Source organism: Thrips palmi, unplaced genomic scaffold (genome assembly GCF_012932325.1).
Source record: "Thrips palmi isolate BJ-2018 unplaced genomic scaffold, TpBJ-2018v1 HiC_scaffold_4, whole genome shotgun sequence".
In the NCBI taxonomy this organism is placed as follows: domain Eukaryota; kingdom Metazoa; phylum Arthropoda; class Insecta; order Thysanoptera; family Thripidae; genus Thrips; species Thrips palmi.
In genome coordinates, this window is record NW_023144631.1 from 389,928 (window position 1) to 404,743 (window position 14,816).

General features: G+C 68.0%; 1 protein-coding gene across 2 annotated transcripts in view; it reads left to right on the forward strand.

Annotated features, from left to right (window-relative positions):
• Positions 1-14,816, forward strand: part of LOC117650042 (mothers against decapentaplegic homolog 6-like) — a 31,833-nt gene that overhangs the window by 6,909 nt on the left and 10,108 nt on the right. The window contains exons 2-3 of one of the 2 annotated variants that reach the window (XM_034393305.1): positions 3,755-3,808; positions 11,295-11,492. In XM_034393305.1, coding sequence (XP_034249196.1) covers positions 3,755-3,808; positions 11,295-11,492 — 252 coding nt within the window. The remainder of the gene's footprint in view (positions 1-3,754; positions 3,809-11,294; positions 11,493-14,816) is intronic. The other variant, XM_034393306.1, reaches the window with a different exon arrangement.

The following is a 14,816-nucleotide window of genomic DNA, read 5'->3' on the forward strand; positions in this document are numbered from 1 at the left end:
TCTTCCCGAGAGCACCGCGTCGATGCAACCAAGATCAGGATGCAACCCGCCCCGGCCGTCGCCGTCACACCCTCACCCCGAGGCCGAGGCCAAGGTTCGGCGTGCTCCCCATGAAGAGCACCATGCCCTTCCGAACGAGTGCACCGTTTGAATGGCTGCAGCTGCGGAGCTGCATTGAGGCTCTTGCGCTGCTTCTAGCTGGCCAGGTAACGTGGTGGCGTTGCCTGTGCCTGGCGCAGCCTGGCGCCCTGTAGGGCCGAGGGCGCCGAGGGGGCCGCCCCGCCCCGCCCCGCCTCGCCCTGCACCGCCGCGCCGCGCTCCGCCACGCCTCGCCTGTCCTCCTGGCGCCGGTTCGCCTCGGCCCTGACTCCGCCCGCAGCCCGGCGCCCGGCTCGGCTGCGCTCGGTCCGCTCGACTCGTCCCGCCTGGCTCGGCTCGGCACGGCCCGGCGCCGGCTGGCCCCCGCCGTGCCGTAGGCAGGCACGGAGCACCGCACTCTACCGGCCTGGCTGGCTGGCTGGCTGGCTGGCCCCGGGCCTGTCTGTCGGCGTACACGCCCAGAAATAACGCAGCCACTTGGTTCTGCACCGCCGTGCTGCAGTGTGCCAGTGTGCTGCAGCCCCCGCGATCCAGGCGGAGTCCAGGGCCGCCTAATCGGCCGCCAGGACACTCGAGCGATCATGTTGTTGACGGCGAGCTTCGCCTTGGGGGCGATAAACCGCGCATCGACGTGAAGCGCGGTGGTTCAAATGTTCTGCCGATGAATTGAATGCAGGCAGGTCACGTAGACTCAGTTTACCCCGTGGCGTGGGGCGTGCTGTGCCCCGTCTGCATTACATTCGTTCCAGGCGTGTAGCCTACCGCCACGGCGTACAGCATGTAGCCGCCACGGCGTGCCACGGCGTGGAGCCACGTAGACCTGCCCCGCCGCGCCCTGCCTGCCGCCGTCTGTCTGGCCGGACCCACCTGCAACTGTAATTAGGGGAAAACAAACACGGCCTGGCGTGGCGTGGCGTGGCGTGGCGTGGCGCGGACGAGGGTCGAGACGGGGGGTACCGGCGGGCACCCGGCGCCTCGCTCACAGACACACACGCGCACACGGACGTGAGCATGCGGGTGGAGGTTCCCGTGTCCGTGTGCGTGTGCCCATGTGTTCGGCCGCGTCTCACTCAGCGCAAGACGAGGCGACGCGAGGCGCGGCGGCGAACGGCGGACACGTGCAGTTTGAGGCGCCGGCGGCCGCGCCCTTGCTGGAGCCGCCCGACTGGAGTCACCAAGCCGACTTCACGTCGATTCCGAGAGTCGTTTTCGTCGCTCTGTCGCTCTCGCACTCATGGTGCGTCCTCTTCAGGTGGGAGAGAGACAGAGCGACGAAAACGACGCTCGGAATCAGTCGGCTGGACTGGACGGGGTCCACAGCCTCCAGACGGGGCGCGGCACCGCGGCGTGGGAGGTGGGCAGTGTGGGCGGGGCTCAGCAGAGCGAACTGTGTCTCTCTCGCACTCATGGGGCTTTCCGCACAGGTGCGAGAGACAGTGTGCGAGAGCGCGACAGAGCAACGAGACGCGGCACGACATCTTCGCGAGGCTGGCAGCCACGTTCGGATTTCCGCAGGGAAGTTTTCACGCTCGCTCTTTGGCTGTGTTCGCCTATGGCGAGCATCGCGCTGCTCGCGGTGGGGCTGGTTCCAAAACCGGTGCTTCTCTCTCTCTCTCGCACTCGTGCAGCGGTCCGCGAGAGTGCGAGCGAGACAGCGGCGAAGCGCCGTTGCGGAATCAGCCTGCAGCGAGTCTTATTTACCCAGACGATGCTCTCTTGGAGCATAAATAGTTCCTCCGTCGCCATCCGCGTCTCGCCGCGCGCCGCCACTCTCGCATCATATTTCCACCACTCGCCCTTGAGGCTGCGCGGGGCGCGGGGCTGCGCGGGGGCCGCGGGGCCTACACTCGACGGACGCGGCGCACAGTGGGCCAGTAGCCGGCGCAGGCAGCCAAAATTCTAGTCGCGTTTTGAGCTCCAGAGTCGCTAAATGAGACTCGAATCGAACGTGTGACTCCACCAATGGATTGCTCTCCGAACGAGGAATCCATTGATGGGGTCACACGCTAGGTTTGAGTCCCATTCAGCGTTTCTGGAGCTCAAAACGCGTCTGGAATTTTGGCCGCCTTCGCCGGTTTCTGGCCCACTGTGCGGCGGCGACGGCGTTTCGGCCTCCCCGACAAGGAAGTCGCGGCCGCCGCGGCCATGCGGGTGGAGCAGGGGGAGTACACAAACACGGCCGCCTTGTGCTGCTCCAGCACGCCGAGCACGCCTTACGCTTGACCGCGGCCTGGCTGCCTGCCTGGCTGCCTGCCTGGCCTGAGTCGTTCTCGTCGCTCTGTCTCTCTCGCACCCATACAGGACGCTCCATAGGAGTGCGAGAGAGACAGAGCGACGAGAACGACTCTGAGAATCAGTCTGCTGGCGAGGCCGGCTCGACGCGGCGTCATTCAACCGGGACCTATCGGCGGCGCGGGTATAAATTTGACAAGAGAAACGTTTCTTTTGGCGCGAAATCAAAGAAAACGAGCCGGCAATCAAGCTGCGCGACCCGTTGTTTTTATTTAGCTTTGGGTCGCCAGCGCGGAGCGGAGCGGAGCGGGGCGCGGCTCGGCGGATTTCGGAGCCGCGAAAACAAACGCCACGCCGATGATGGCGTGACGCCGCGAGAGGCCGAGCGGAGCGGCGCGCCGTGCGGGTGGGCATGAATGGGACGAAGTCGTTTCCGGGCACGGCCGGCAGGGCGGCGGAGTAAACAACCCCCTCGTCCCCACCCCTCTAACTCACCCCGTGCCGCCCCGGCCTCCCCGGCCACCCCCCAGTGGTCCAGGCAGCGGCAGCGGCAACAAGTGGTTGCCGGGCCGCGCCGTGCCGCGCGATGCCGTGCCCCTGCCCCAGTCGGCCCCAGTGCAGTGTCGCGTGGTCCGGATCGCTGGCGGTGGTCCGCGGCGTCGATGCCGCGTCGATGCAGCGGCCGCTGCCACCCATGGCTCCGTGCTATGGCTGGAAACCAGGCACGCAGCGTGACAGCGCGCGCCGTTCAGCTGGCGCCAGCGGAGCGAGCGGCGGCGCCCGCGATCGGCCAGCAACCGAGCCAGCTGCCAGCCGCGCAGCCGCGGCGCCGCCTGCGGGCATGAATGGGACGAAGTCAGCCGGGCACGCCGCGCAGGGCGCGCCGCCAGCCAGCAAGAGCAGCACCCCCCAGCCGCCCACCCGCCTACCGCCACCCCAGCCAGCCAGCCCCAGGCCAGCCCCAGCCACCCCGCCAGGGCCAGCGCAGCCAGCCGCCAGCCAGCCACCAAGCGCAGTGCCAGCCGGCCGCCAGCCGCCAGCGCAGCCAGCCAGCCCCGCCACCAGCGCCAGCCCCAGCCCCAGTCAGCCGCGAGCCGCAGCCCAGCGCGCCAGCGCAGCAGTCCAGCCAGCCAGTCCAGCACCCGCCATCCAGCGCAGCCAGCCGCGCAAGCCAGCCAGCCCCGCCAGCCACCCCAGCCAGCTCCGCAGCGGGACCAAGCGCAGCGCAGCCGCGCAGCCGCCAGCAGCCGCCAGCCAGCCAGCCAGCCAGCCCGCCAGCCCGCCCGCGGACGAAATCCAATTCCAGGGATTCCAGAAACGAGACACAATGGGCGGACGGATGCTGGTGCCGCGCCGCGCGGCCCGACTTGGAACGTCTGCGAATAGACTTGGCTAATCGTGTCCGCGGTTTTTCCTGTTGCAGAATCACCCCCGCCACCCTACGGTCGCCTCCCTGAAAAGCCGCTGAAACCTGAAGGTGAGATTCGGGGAGTGTGTTGATCATCGCCGCCGGCGGGTGGGTGATGTTTACGGAGTGTGTGGTGGTGGTGGTTGGGGGAGGGGGGAGGAGGAGGAGGAGGGGGCGTAGTAGTAGTGCCCGCACTGCCTGCCACCTCCCCGTCGAGCGTGAGGAAGTGACGTTTCCCCAAAGTAAAAATAACTGGGCCGGGATTGCCCCTACGCCACGCCACGCCACTCCGCGCCCCAGGGCAGCGCAGGGCGGCCCGGCGGGGCCCTCGGGGAGGGAGGGCGCCGCGACGACGCCGGCCGTGTTCGCGTCGTGCATGGCCACGTCCTGGACGTCGTGGACACGCCGGCGTGCCGCGCCACAATACCCTGCTCGGCCAGCCCGTCAGTCTGAGAGTCGTTTTCGTCGCTCTGTCTCTCTCGCACCCATACGGGACGCCCCACGAGTGCGAGAGAGACAGGGCGACGAAAACGACTGTCTGCCGGCCGTCAGTCTGTCCGGCGGCCGCCCGGATCGGAATCGGCCCGGGGCCTTTCACTTCCTGGGCTGGGCTGCCCCCGGGTGGTGCCCTGTGAGCCACTGTGTGCCATTACGACGATTATAGTGCAGGCGCGCCACGCCGCCACGCGGAGCCACGACCGCAAGGCAAGGCGGGCACCACGGCACGGGCGCGGCGGGCGTCGGATTCCGCTTGTTGCTAGCGCCGTCTGTATACCCCTTCCTCCTGCCAGCAGTGCGCCCCCCCCGCCCCTCCTGCCAAGTTTGGCAACTCCGCGGCGACGCTGTGGCGCCTGCAAAGCCGCCGCCGCCGCGGAGCAGTAGGGGGCTGCGGGCCGCACGACCGCGCCCCGCCACGCCCCGCCACGCCCCGCCACGCCCCGCCCCGCCACGCCCCGCCACGCCCCGCCACGCCCCGCCACGCCCCGCCACGCCCCGCCACGCCCCGCCACACCCCGCCACACCCCACCACACCCCGCCACACCCCGCCACGCCCCGCCACGCCACGCCCCGCCACACTCTTGCAGGCTCGGCGGCGGTGCTGTCATGCCCGGCGCTGACCGCAGCTGGCCGATCTGTGACCGTGGCGGCGGGTGGCGGCCGATACCAGCCGCCGCCGCTTGCGCCGCGTCAAAATTAGAACTGTCCAGGTTTTCTGGCCTCCAGGATGCCTATTCCTAGGCCGCTCGGCTGAGCCGTGGCGGTGGCCGCGCTGCCGCCCCGCCCGTTACGCGACGGTGGCCGCTGTCCGCTGCCCGCGGCATGGCGGTGACGCGGTGCGCGCGGTGGGCCTCGGCTGGCTGGCGCTGGCTGGCTGGCGCTGGCTGGCGCCAGTGGAGTGCCGATAAATGCAGATAGCGCGGCGTCCGTGGCGCCTGTGGCGGCTGGCCGGGGCGCCCGGGGCCACGGGGGCACCCTGAGGCCGGCCGGGGCGGGGCGGCGGAGGCGGGGGCGTGCCCGCCGGGGTTATTGAGTAGATGATAAATTTCGAAAGACACTGGCCGTTGCGAGCCGGGCTGCCACAGGAAAAGGCTATGGTAATGGGACTGAAAATAACACACACACAGACACACACACGCACACACGTTTACACACACACGGCCATTGTGTCCCAAACACACTTCGGCGCGGCGGCGCCAGGCAGTCCGTTTGCCGTGCGGCTGGCGGGGCTGGCGCAAGGGCTGGCGGCTCCGCGCTCCGCGTCCACACCGTAAACTCTGCGCCGGGGCTAATTTTCAGCAGCGCGTGTCAAAACAAACGGATCGGCGGGCCGCCGGCGGCGCCGTCGTCGTCGGGGACGTCACCGGGGCCGCCTTGGTGGTGGCGGCTCGGGTGGCGGTGGGCGCCCTGGCCGCCCTGGCGCGATGACTCATGGGGTTCGGGATGTAAGGCTTTTAGTGACAGCATTAGGACAATCAGGGCCTCCTGGCCGCCCTCGCCAGCGCAGCCAGCGCCGCCGCACTCAACCTGTCGGGCCGTGGCCCGGCGACGTCTGTATATCACCGCCGCGCCCCTCACCCCACCCCACCCCGGCCCAGCCCACCCCAGCCCGCCCCGCCCCGCTTCGGACCTTCCAGAAATACGGGCGCTCTTATCTCGGCCGGGGCTTAGCCGGCTGAAGACCAAAGCCATCATGGTGGTGATGGCGGCGGCTGGCAGTCCGTTCCGCAGAAATGCAGATCAGTAGCGAGTAGCGCCACCATGCCGCCTTCGGCCACGCAATCGCCGGCCCGGCCCGGCCCCGGCCGACTGCTTCCGAAAGTCGTTTCGTCGCTGTCTCTCCGTCGCACTCGAGCAGCACCAGTCAGGGTGCGAGAGAGACAGAGCGACGAGACGCTGCCGTCTGATTCCGAACACGGCTTCGTCGCTCTGTCTCTCTCACACCCCTACGGACCGCCCCATGAGTGCGAGAGAGACAGAGCGACGAAAGCAGTGCTCGGAATCAGACGGCTGCCTCGGAGTCGCTGGGCTTGGGAACGCCACGCGCGGAGTGTCGGAATCGTGACGCGGCGTGCTCCTATTTCCGGCAACGGCCGCACAGTGGTTCACAGTGGCCGCGCCACGCCGCCCCGGCCACGCCCCGGCGGGACAAAGTCGGTGAAAGTCCGCGCACACATACGCACGCACGCTGTCTCACTCGCACTCACGGGGCTGCCTATGAATGGTGCTCCTCCTCCGCCCGTGCCGCCTTGCCGCCGCCTTGCCGCCATTCACGCGCGGGGACCGCACCGCGCCACCTGTGCCATCCGTCCCCGCCAGCGCCCCGCCGCCCCGCCCGCCGCGGCGCCTTATCGGTTCGGCTCCCGTTTGAGGACGGCGGCGTTAGCGCGGCGTGCCGTAGTAAAATTAGCGCGGCGTGGTGCTAATGTGTGTGTGTGTCTGTGTGTGTGTGCGCGCGCGTGGGGTCGGGTCGGGTCGGAGCGGCGCGCGCACTCGCAGTTTTCCGGGCGCCGGTTTTCGGCAGTGTGCGTGCTGCGCGGCTTTGGCGCTGGCGCTGCTGCCGGCCCAACCCGTATCCGAACCAGCACACAGACAGACGCACACACACACACACGCGCGCGCGCGCGCGTGGCCGGGCCCAGGCCCCAGTCTCACGGTGCCAACTGAATGAAACCGGAATCGTTGACATTGGACTGGCGTTGCGGCGTTGCGTGTCGCGCGGCCGTCGCTTGTATATCCTTGTCGCGCGGACCGGTGGTGGACCGGCGGACCGGTGTCGCGACGCCGGTACAGTTCCGCGCACTTCCTCTGGCTGGCTCTCGCCGGGGTTCGTCGGCGAGGCAGGAGGCTGGGGTTCGAGACCGCGCCGCGGCTACGCGAGTTTTCCGCGGCCCTCGCCGGCGGTCGTCGCGGTCGCGCTGGTTCCCGCGGGGCGGCGCGCAGTCCGCGGACTAGCTCCTCGCTTCTCTCATTCAAATGGACTTTATATGTCGCCCGGTCCGCTGCCGGAGCGCCGCCGCCGGAGTGGCCCGCTGTGCTGGAGCGGAGCAGCGAAGCGCTGGAGCGCGGCCTGGGCTGCCGGCCGGGGCTGCTGGGCCGCTGGAGCGGACGCTGGAGCGGCGGCGGCCTGGGCAGGCTGGCGCAGGCCGGCACGAACGACTCGCCCAACAGGTTCCCGATAAAAACTCTATTCCCCGGGACTGGCTGACTGGCACAGGACTGGTGTGGATACCCCGTAATGGGCCCCCGCCACGGCGGCGCGCGTGTGCGTGTGTTGGTGTGTGCGCACGTGTGTGTGTGTGTGTGTGTGCCTGTGTTGCGTGTGAGTGTGTTTGAGTGTGCATGCGTTACTGGATGCGCGGGGCGGCTGCCACTGGGCGTTCAGAGGGGCGCTGCTACACTGCTTTTGTAGCATAGTCGCGCCGTCCCGTCCCGGTTGGCGGCTAGGTCAGGCCGGGCCAGGCTTGGCGTCGCCAGGGCGTCGCGCGGCACGGCGGCGGCGCTGCAGCAAGAGAGGAAAGAGGACGGGCAGCCGAGCGGTCGCGCAGCGGCAGCAAGCAGCCCGCCGGCCCGCCCCCTCCCCCTCCCCCTTCCCCCGGCCCGGAGGAAGTGGTGCTAAAAGCCTCGGAAATGGGGTGTGTAAGGCGATAGGCTATCGGCGCCGCGGCATACGCTTCCTCCTCGCGGGTATAAATCCCCCCCCCCTTTCCCCTCGGGCCTATCAGCGATTGAGGGAGGGGGGGGGGGCGTCCTGCGCTTCGCGATGCCCTCTAATGCATTCATCCGAGGCACGGCAGATCCGCCGCCGGCCGAGCCTGTCGCACCGGTCGTTCATTTTTATCATTTCCAGATTCTTTTCTTCTTCTTTTCATTTACGAAATGTGTCCTTTTGCGATAGCGCCGCGTCGACAGGGCCCCAGGCCTGCCTCGGACCAGGGCCGACAAAGTGTGCATGAATGGGGAAGGAACCAGCTCGGTTCGGCAATCTGGCTGGTTGGCTGGCTGGCTGGCTGCCTGGCTGCCTGCCTGCCTGCCTGCCTTTTGGGAGTCGCGGCCGGCGCTTGGCCGCGGCCCGCTGCACGCGCGGCCCTGCACGCGAAGTGACCAAGTCCATCACAATGTTGCTTTAATCCTGTCCCGCGCTGGCCGTGCTTGTCCTGCTGAATTTGTAGCGCTTGGCAAGCGGCGTCTTAATATCCGCCAGGACGAGCTGCAGAGTGATGCCGCGAGTCGTTCTCGTCGCTCTGTCTCTCCCGCAATCTACTCGGGACGCCCCCCGAGTGCGAGAGAGACAGAGCGACGAGAAGGCCTCTCGGAATCAGTGTGGTGGCGGGCGAGGCGGGCCACCCCCGTGGACGCCACTGCCGCTGACGCGCACCCCATTCCGTGTTACTTCGTTACGTCCGCGGCTGCCGGGAAAACGGAGACCCGCCGGGGGAGGGGAAGGGGAGCACCTTGGCAGCCCGCGGCCGCGGCTTCTTCGAAAACGTCGTCGACCCCCTCGGCGCCCTCGGCCCATCTGCGGGCCGGTTCCGAAGCAGCGCCTCGTCGCTCCGTCTCTCTCGCACCCCAACCACAGTGGGCCAGAAGACCGGTGGAGGCGGCCAAAACTCTAGACGCGTTTTGAGCTCCAGAGTCGCTAAATGGGTACTCGAACCGAACGTGTGACCCCACCAATGGATTGCTCTCCGAACGAGGAATCCATTGGTGGGGTCACACGTTCGTTTCGAGTCCCATTTAGCGACTCTGGAGCACAAAACGCGTCTAGAGTTTTGACCGCCTCCACCGGTCCTCTGGCCCACTGTGCCTACGGCAACGCCCCGGGCGTGCGAGAGAGACAGAGCGACGGGGCGCCGTTTCGGCATCGGCCCGTTGGGACACGTTCCCTGCTCGCGGCGCCGCACTGCCGCGGCCCGCCGGCCGTTCGGGACGTGGAAAAACATGGGAATAGAACGCGACAGGCTTGAGCGCAAATATACTCTAAGAGAAACCGCGGCTGGCCGGGCCGGGCTCTAGGCGGGGCCGGCTGCAAGGCCTCTGGGCTGCATGCTGGGTCAGGCTTTGGGCGCGCGTCCCGTTTGTTCGGGTCAACACGGGGAGCGTCCTTTGTCCGACGCCCTGGTGCGGCTGTGGCTGTGGCGCCCTCGTGCGGGGAAAGTCGGCAACTATTTTAGCCGAGATTTTTACTGCAGAAGTTGGCCGGGGCAGCGAGGGTGAAGGACCGCTCTACTGCTGGACCCACTCCAACACTGCCTGTCTCACCTGCCCCCGGCCTGCCCCCCTCCCCCTGTTCCTTCACTTCACTCACGCGGCCTGCCTGCGCCATGTCGACCGCCGCTGAACCGCCGCCCGAGTTCAAATACCGGCGGCGGCGGCGCGCCTTTTTCGTTGTTTTTCTCGTCTGCAGTCTGCAGCACCCCGCGCGGCGCGACGGCGGACGCTAGCCTCGCCGAGGGTGACGGAGAGGCGGCAGCTGGCCGTGCCGGCCGTGCCGTGCCGGCTCACCTTCGGCCGTGTGTGTTTATTCTAATGCGGAGGTGGGAGGGGCGGGGCGGGGCGGGGCGGGGCGCGTCAGATAGAGGAGATACGCTGGCGCCGGCAGGGCGGGAAGGCCGTGGCAGCTGACGGTGGTGGCGAGGCCCTGGCCGCCCTGGCCGCCGTGGCCCAGGGGGTGAAATATAGGGACGGACAAGGCGGGGCAGGGCGGGGCGGGGCGACGGCCGGCGCCTCGCTTGCCAAAGGGCCCCTCGACGGGGACGGATGGCCCATGGACAAGCGGCACTCCGTCGCAGATTCCGATCCCACGGCGGTTGACTGGCGTCTTTCAAGCCGTTCGCCTTTTAGCGGTGGAGCCCACACCTTGTCACTCTGATTCATTCATTCCGCAGCCCCAACAGGAGGCTGGGAGCGGCTGGCTTGGTGTCGCCGCACCGTGGGGGGACTCGAACGGCCGCATGGCCGACCGCCGCAGATAAGCGGGAAAGAGTGCTGAGTGAATTGTTGTTGTTGTCGTCGTCGGCCGTGCTCTTCGGCGAATCTGCAAAGTCGGCTCGAAAAGGGGCGAATGAATGAATGAATGAGTGAGGGAGGGAGGGAGAGGGAAGTCCCCGCGAGGCGCGTCGCAGTGTCGCGGGGCTGATGGGCCGCTCCCCTTTAGGACCAACAGCAGCATCCCCTTTAAGGGTGTGCCTCCGGATCCGGGGTGGCGATGGCCTTAAAGCAGATCTCTTCATGGCTGCTGAGACTCCGCGACACGAGCGGCCCGCCGACGCCCCCGACGACGTGCCCGTCGACGATAAGGTGCACGGGCACAGTGGGCCAGAAGCCGGTGGAGGCGGCCAAAACTCTAGACGCGTTTTGAGCTCCAGAGTCGCTGAATGGGACTCGAACCGAACGTGTGACCCCACCAATGGATTCCTCGTTCGGAGAGCAACCCATTGGTGGGGTCACACGTTCGGTTCGAGTCCTGTTGAGCGACTCTGGAGCTCAAAACGCGTCTATACTCTGACCAGAAAACGAAGAGCCCTGAGTCCTCGCGGTTTATGGCATCTGCCGCCTTGGATAGCATTGCAGGTAGCCCTCGACCGCGAGAACCCAGGGCTCTTCGTTTTCTGGTCAGAGTATAGAGTTTTGGCCGCATCCACCGGTCTTCTGGCCCACTGCGAATCGCCGCCCAGCACCGCCTGTCTCTCTCACTCTTGGGGCGGCCACTGTTGGAGAGCCCCGAGGCCCGTGAAGGTGCGAGAGAGACGGCGCGACCATTCGCTGCCGAATCAGTCCGCGGCCGGGAAAGCTCTGCGGGAAAACAACTAAACCGGCAGTGGCGTGCGCAGAAATTTTGAAAGGGGGGTGGGGCCAGGCCATGCTTTTTGCCTACTTACAGGGTAAAGCGACGCAATTTGCCTACCTTCCAGGCGGCTGTCTAGTGGCCAAAGGGGGGGGGGGTCCTGATTCCCCCCCCCTCTTTGCGCACGCCACTGTAAACCGGCCCGATTCGTTTGTCGCCTCTTGACCCACCCGTGCAGTGCTCTTACAACGTGTGTGTTCTTGTTCGCAGACTGTGCCCCAAGTGAAGGCGGCCATGCGGTGCAGCGGGTGCCGCCCTCGCCTCCCCGCGAGGACCCCCTGGACCCCCTGTCCCACGACGAGCACGACGGACACGCCGAGCCCTGCAAAGCCGCCGCCTGGGGGCGGACGCCCCCGCGGTGGCAGGACTGGCAGAGTTGGCAGGGCTCCCTCACGACCAATGGCGAAGGTAAGTCCATTGGCGATCCCGGCGGTCGAGCGGAAGGGCACGAACATGAAGGGGAGGCAAACGGCAAAGGATCAGTTGTGGTCTAGCCTCTCAAGTTCAAGTTCAACTCAGGGATCCAGGGCTGGCCGAGGGGGGCTCAAAGTATAGCTTTTTGCCTACCTCTCAGAGTCCAAAGGGAAAGGGGGGGGGTCTCGCCCCTCCACTGGATCCACGCTCGGCATGAACATGAAGGGGAGTGAAAGCCGAGGGGACGGCCGGACCTCCACGGCACCGCCGTAGGCACCCGTCGCCCGGACCCGAAGATACCCGAGGACACCCGAAGCGACTTGATTTCTCTGATCCTCCAGTGACTCACGTCCGAAACACGTGGGCCGGGCGGCCGGCCGCGCGCCGCCACCGCAGTGTGCCACCGCCGCCTCGTTCGCCGTTGCCCTCAGGTGAAGTAAGTCTGGGGCGTGGCGCGGCGCGGCGGGCGCGTGGGCCCACTCAGCCCGACCGGCTTATCCGCGCGAACGATAAGCGATCGTCCGCGGGTTCGAATACCGCGCCGCGCCGAGGTTTTTGGCGGGCGGCGTGAAAACGTCAGCCAGCTTGAACTCTCTGCCTAGCAGTGCAGGGCGGGACGCGACTCACCGTCCGCGGTATGCGTTCGCCTCTGCAGCGTCCGACCCGGCGGTTATCACCCCGCGTCGACGGCAGCGCCGTCGCGGCACAAACACACGGCTCTCTTACATTGGCATGAGACGGCCTGCGCCCTCAGCCTCGCTGTATCAGCGATGCCCCGGCCATGCCGCGCATCATGAGTCACGCTTCCTTCCGAGAGCTTCTTGCAACTTTCGCAGATACTCCGCGCACCCTTCCGTCGCGCAGCAGCAGAGAACACGATTCCAAACACGCTGAATCTTCGGATGCTCTCCTTTCTTTTGTCCTACAGACAAGGAAGCATCCGTCAAATGTAGTAAACGATACGAATCAAATTCAAATTTCTCTCAGGCGTTTTATTTTTTCGCGCCAAGCCGGGGCGCAGTTACTGATGTGGCAGTGCCGTGGCAGTGACTGCGGCTAGGCCGGCCCCGCGGGCTTGCGCTGGCGGGGCTGGCGGGCTGGCGCTGGCCCCTGGCGCCGTGACCTCAATATGGCTCGGCGCCCCGCCTTATCTGCTAGCGCGACAGCGGCGACAGCGACAGCCATCGCACTGGCAGAGCGGAGCGGCGGCGCGGCCGTTCAGTGCCAAGTCGGGCCCAGTGGGGCCTGTGGGCGCCAGCTAGCGCCGGCGGTGCCTCGCCGTGCCGCGCCGCCGTCGCGTCGTCCGGTGGGCCGGCGGCCCTGCTTGGCCTGGCCCGGGACCGTGTGGGCCGCGGCGGGCTGGCGGGCCTCGGGGCCACAACAACACTGATAAAGGCAGCGCCACGAGCAAAGTGCGTTGATCTCCCGCCGCGCTCTCTGCCGCCCGCGCCGCGCGCCGCGCAACGCTCTATTCGTCCATCGGTCCTGTTTGCGGAGGGCAGTAGCTATTGACCGGGTGCATTGCGTGGCGTGCCGTGGCGTGGCGTGCCGTGCCGTCCAGACGGCGAGACGTCGACCCCTGCCGTCGCGCCGTCGCGCCGCCAAGCGTGCCGCCGTCGCCGTGTCCGCCGTCGCGGCCCGACGGCGGCCTCTTGCCTCACGAGGCCATACATCCCCCGACGGTTTTAGCGCTTGTTTCCGCTGCACTTCCTCGGACGGCCGACGTCAAATCGGCGCCTTGCCACTGCTTGGCTGTTTGGCGGCGCCGCGCTGCGCCGCGCGGGGACGGCAGTATACCGGACGGGCCGCGACGACGGCGACGACGCCCCGGCCGGCCCTGACCGCGGCGTGCGACGCGGCGCGGCGCCTGGCGGCAGGAAGACGCCAGGCTCCATCTCGCTCGCCGCGGACCGGCAGACCGGCGCCGCGACGCGCGAGGCGCGCAGCGCGACGCGAAGCAGCTCGAGGCAGGGCGAAGGCCGCCGCGGTTTTGGCGCGTGTCGCCGGCAGCGGGCGCGGCGGCGCGGCGGTCGCGGTCGCCGGGATGGGATGGCATGGCCGGGTTGGCTATAATCGCCTAGACGCGTCGCGGCAAGGCGCGGCAAGGCGAGGCAAAGCGAGGCGGCAAAGCGTCGCGTCGCGCCGAGCCGAGTGGCTGCGACGCCTGCAGACCGATTCCGAGAGTCGTTGTCGTCGCTCCGTCTCTCTCGCGCTCCAAGGGCGCCCCGTATGGGTGCGAGAGAGACAGAGCGACTCTCGGAATGAGTCGGCTGGCGCCGGAATAAACACGGCAGATGAGTTGCCGCCGCTTGAGTTGGCGCTGCCGGCTGATGCCGAGCGGTGCTCTCGTCGCGCCGTCTCGCTCGCACTCGCGGCGCGTCCCGCATGGGTGCGAGAGAGGCAGAGCGACGCCTGTTCGGAGTGGCAGGCTGCGGCGCTGCCGCCGTGGCTCTGCGACGCGTCGTCGCGCCTCGCCGATCTGCGCCGCGGCCTGCAGGCGGCGCCTGCTTAAAACCAGTTAAGCCGCGACGGTGTCCCCGACGTCCCCCGGCGTCGCCGACGACGTCATCGCGCGGCGCCTCGATGTGCGAGGTGCAGGTCGCGCGGGCCGGGCCGGGCCCACCCCTGCTCTGCTCCGTCTCGGCGCCGCGCCGCCCCCGCCCCGACGTCGTGCCGCCGCCGGCCGCCGCCGCGACGCCCTCCCCCTTTGCGGTGCCGTGGCGCTGTGGCGCCGGGTTCATCAAACATGAAGTGCGCCTCGGCGGCGCGTGTTTTGTCTTTCTCCCCGCGGATCCCTCTTCCCTCGGGTGGCGCCCATTGTCATCGTCGCCGCGCCTTACCGCGCCAGACGACCAGACACAACACGCGAAGGCGCGTGGCGCACAGTGGGCCAGAAGACCGGTGGAGGTGGCCAAAACTCTAGACGCGTTTTGAGCTCCAGAGTCGCTGAACAGGACTCGAACCGAACGTGTGACCCCACCAATGGATTGCTCTCCGAACGAGCAACCCATTGGTGGGGTCACACGTTCGGTTCGAGTCCCATTTAGCGACTCTGGAGCTCAAAACGCGTCTGGAGTTTTGGCCACCTCCACCGGTCTTCTGGCCCACTGTGTGGCGGCGTGGGCGGCGCGGTGTAGGCAACCCGCACGGCGTGGCACGGCGTGGCACGCCGACCACCGCGATGACCGCCACGGCCACGGCTGGTTACAGATCTAAGTGAAACGGCCTCCGCCTGAGCGCCGCCGCGCGTCGCATAGTGTGCCGCCGACTGGCGCCGGCCGCTCCACGCCGTGCCACGCCCACCTCGCGGGACGCCCC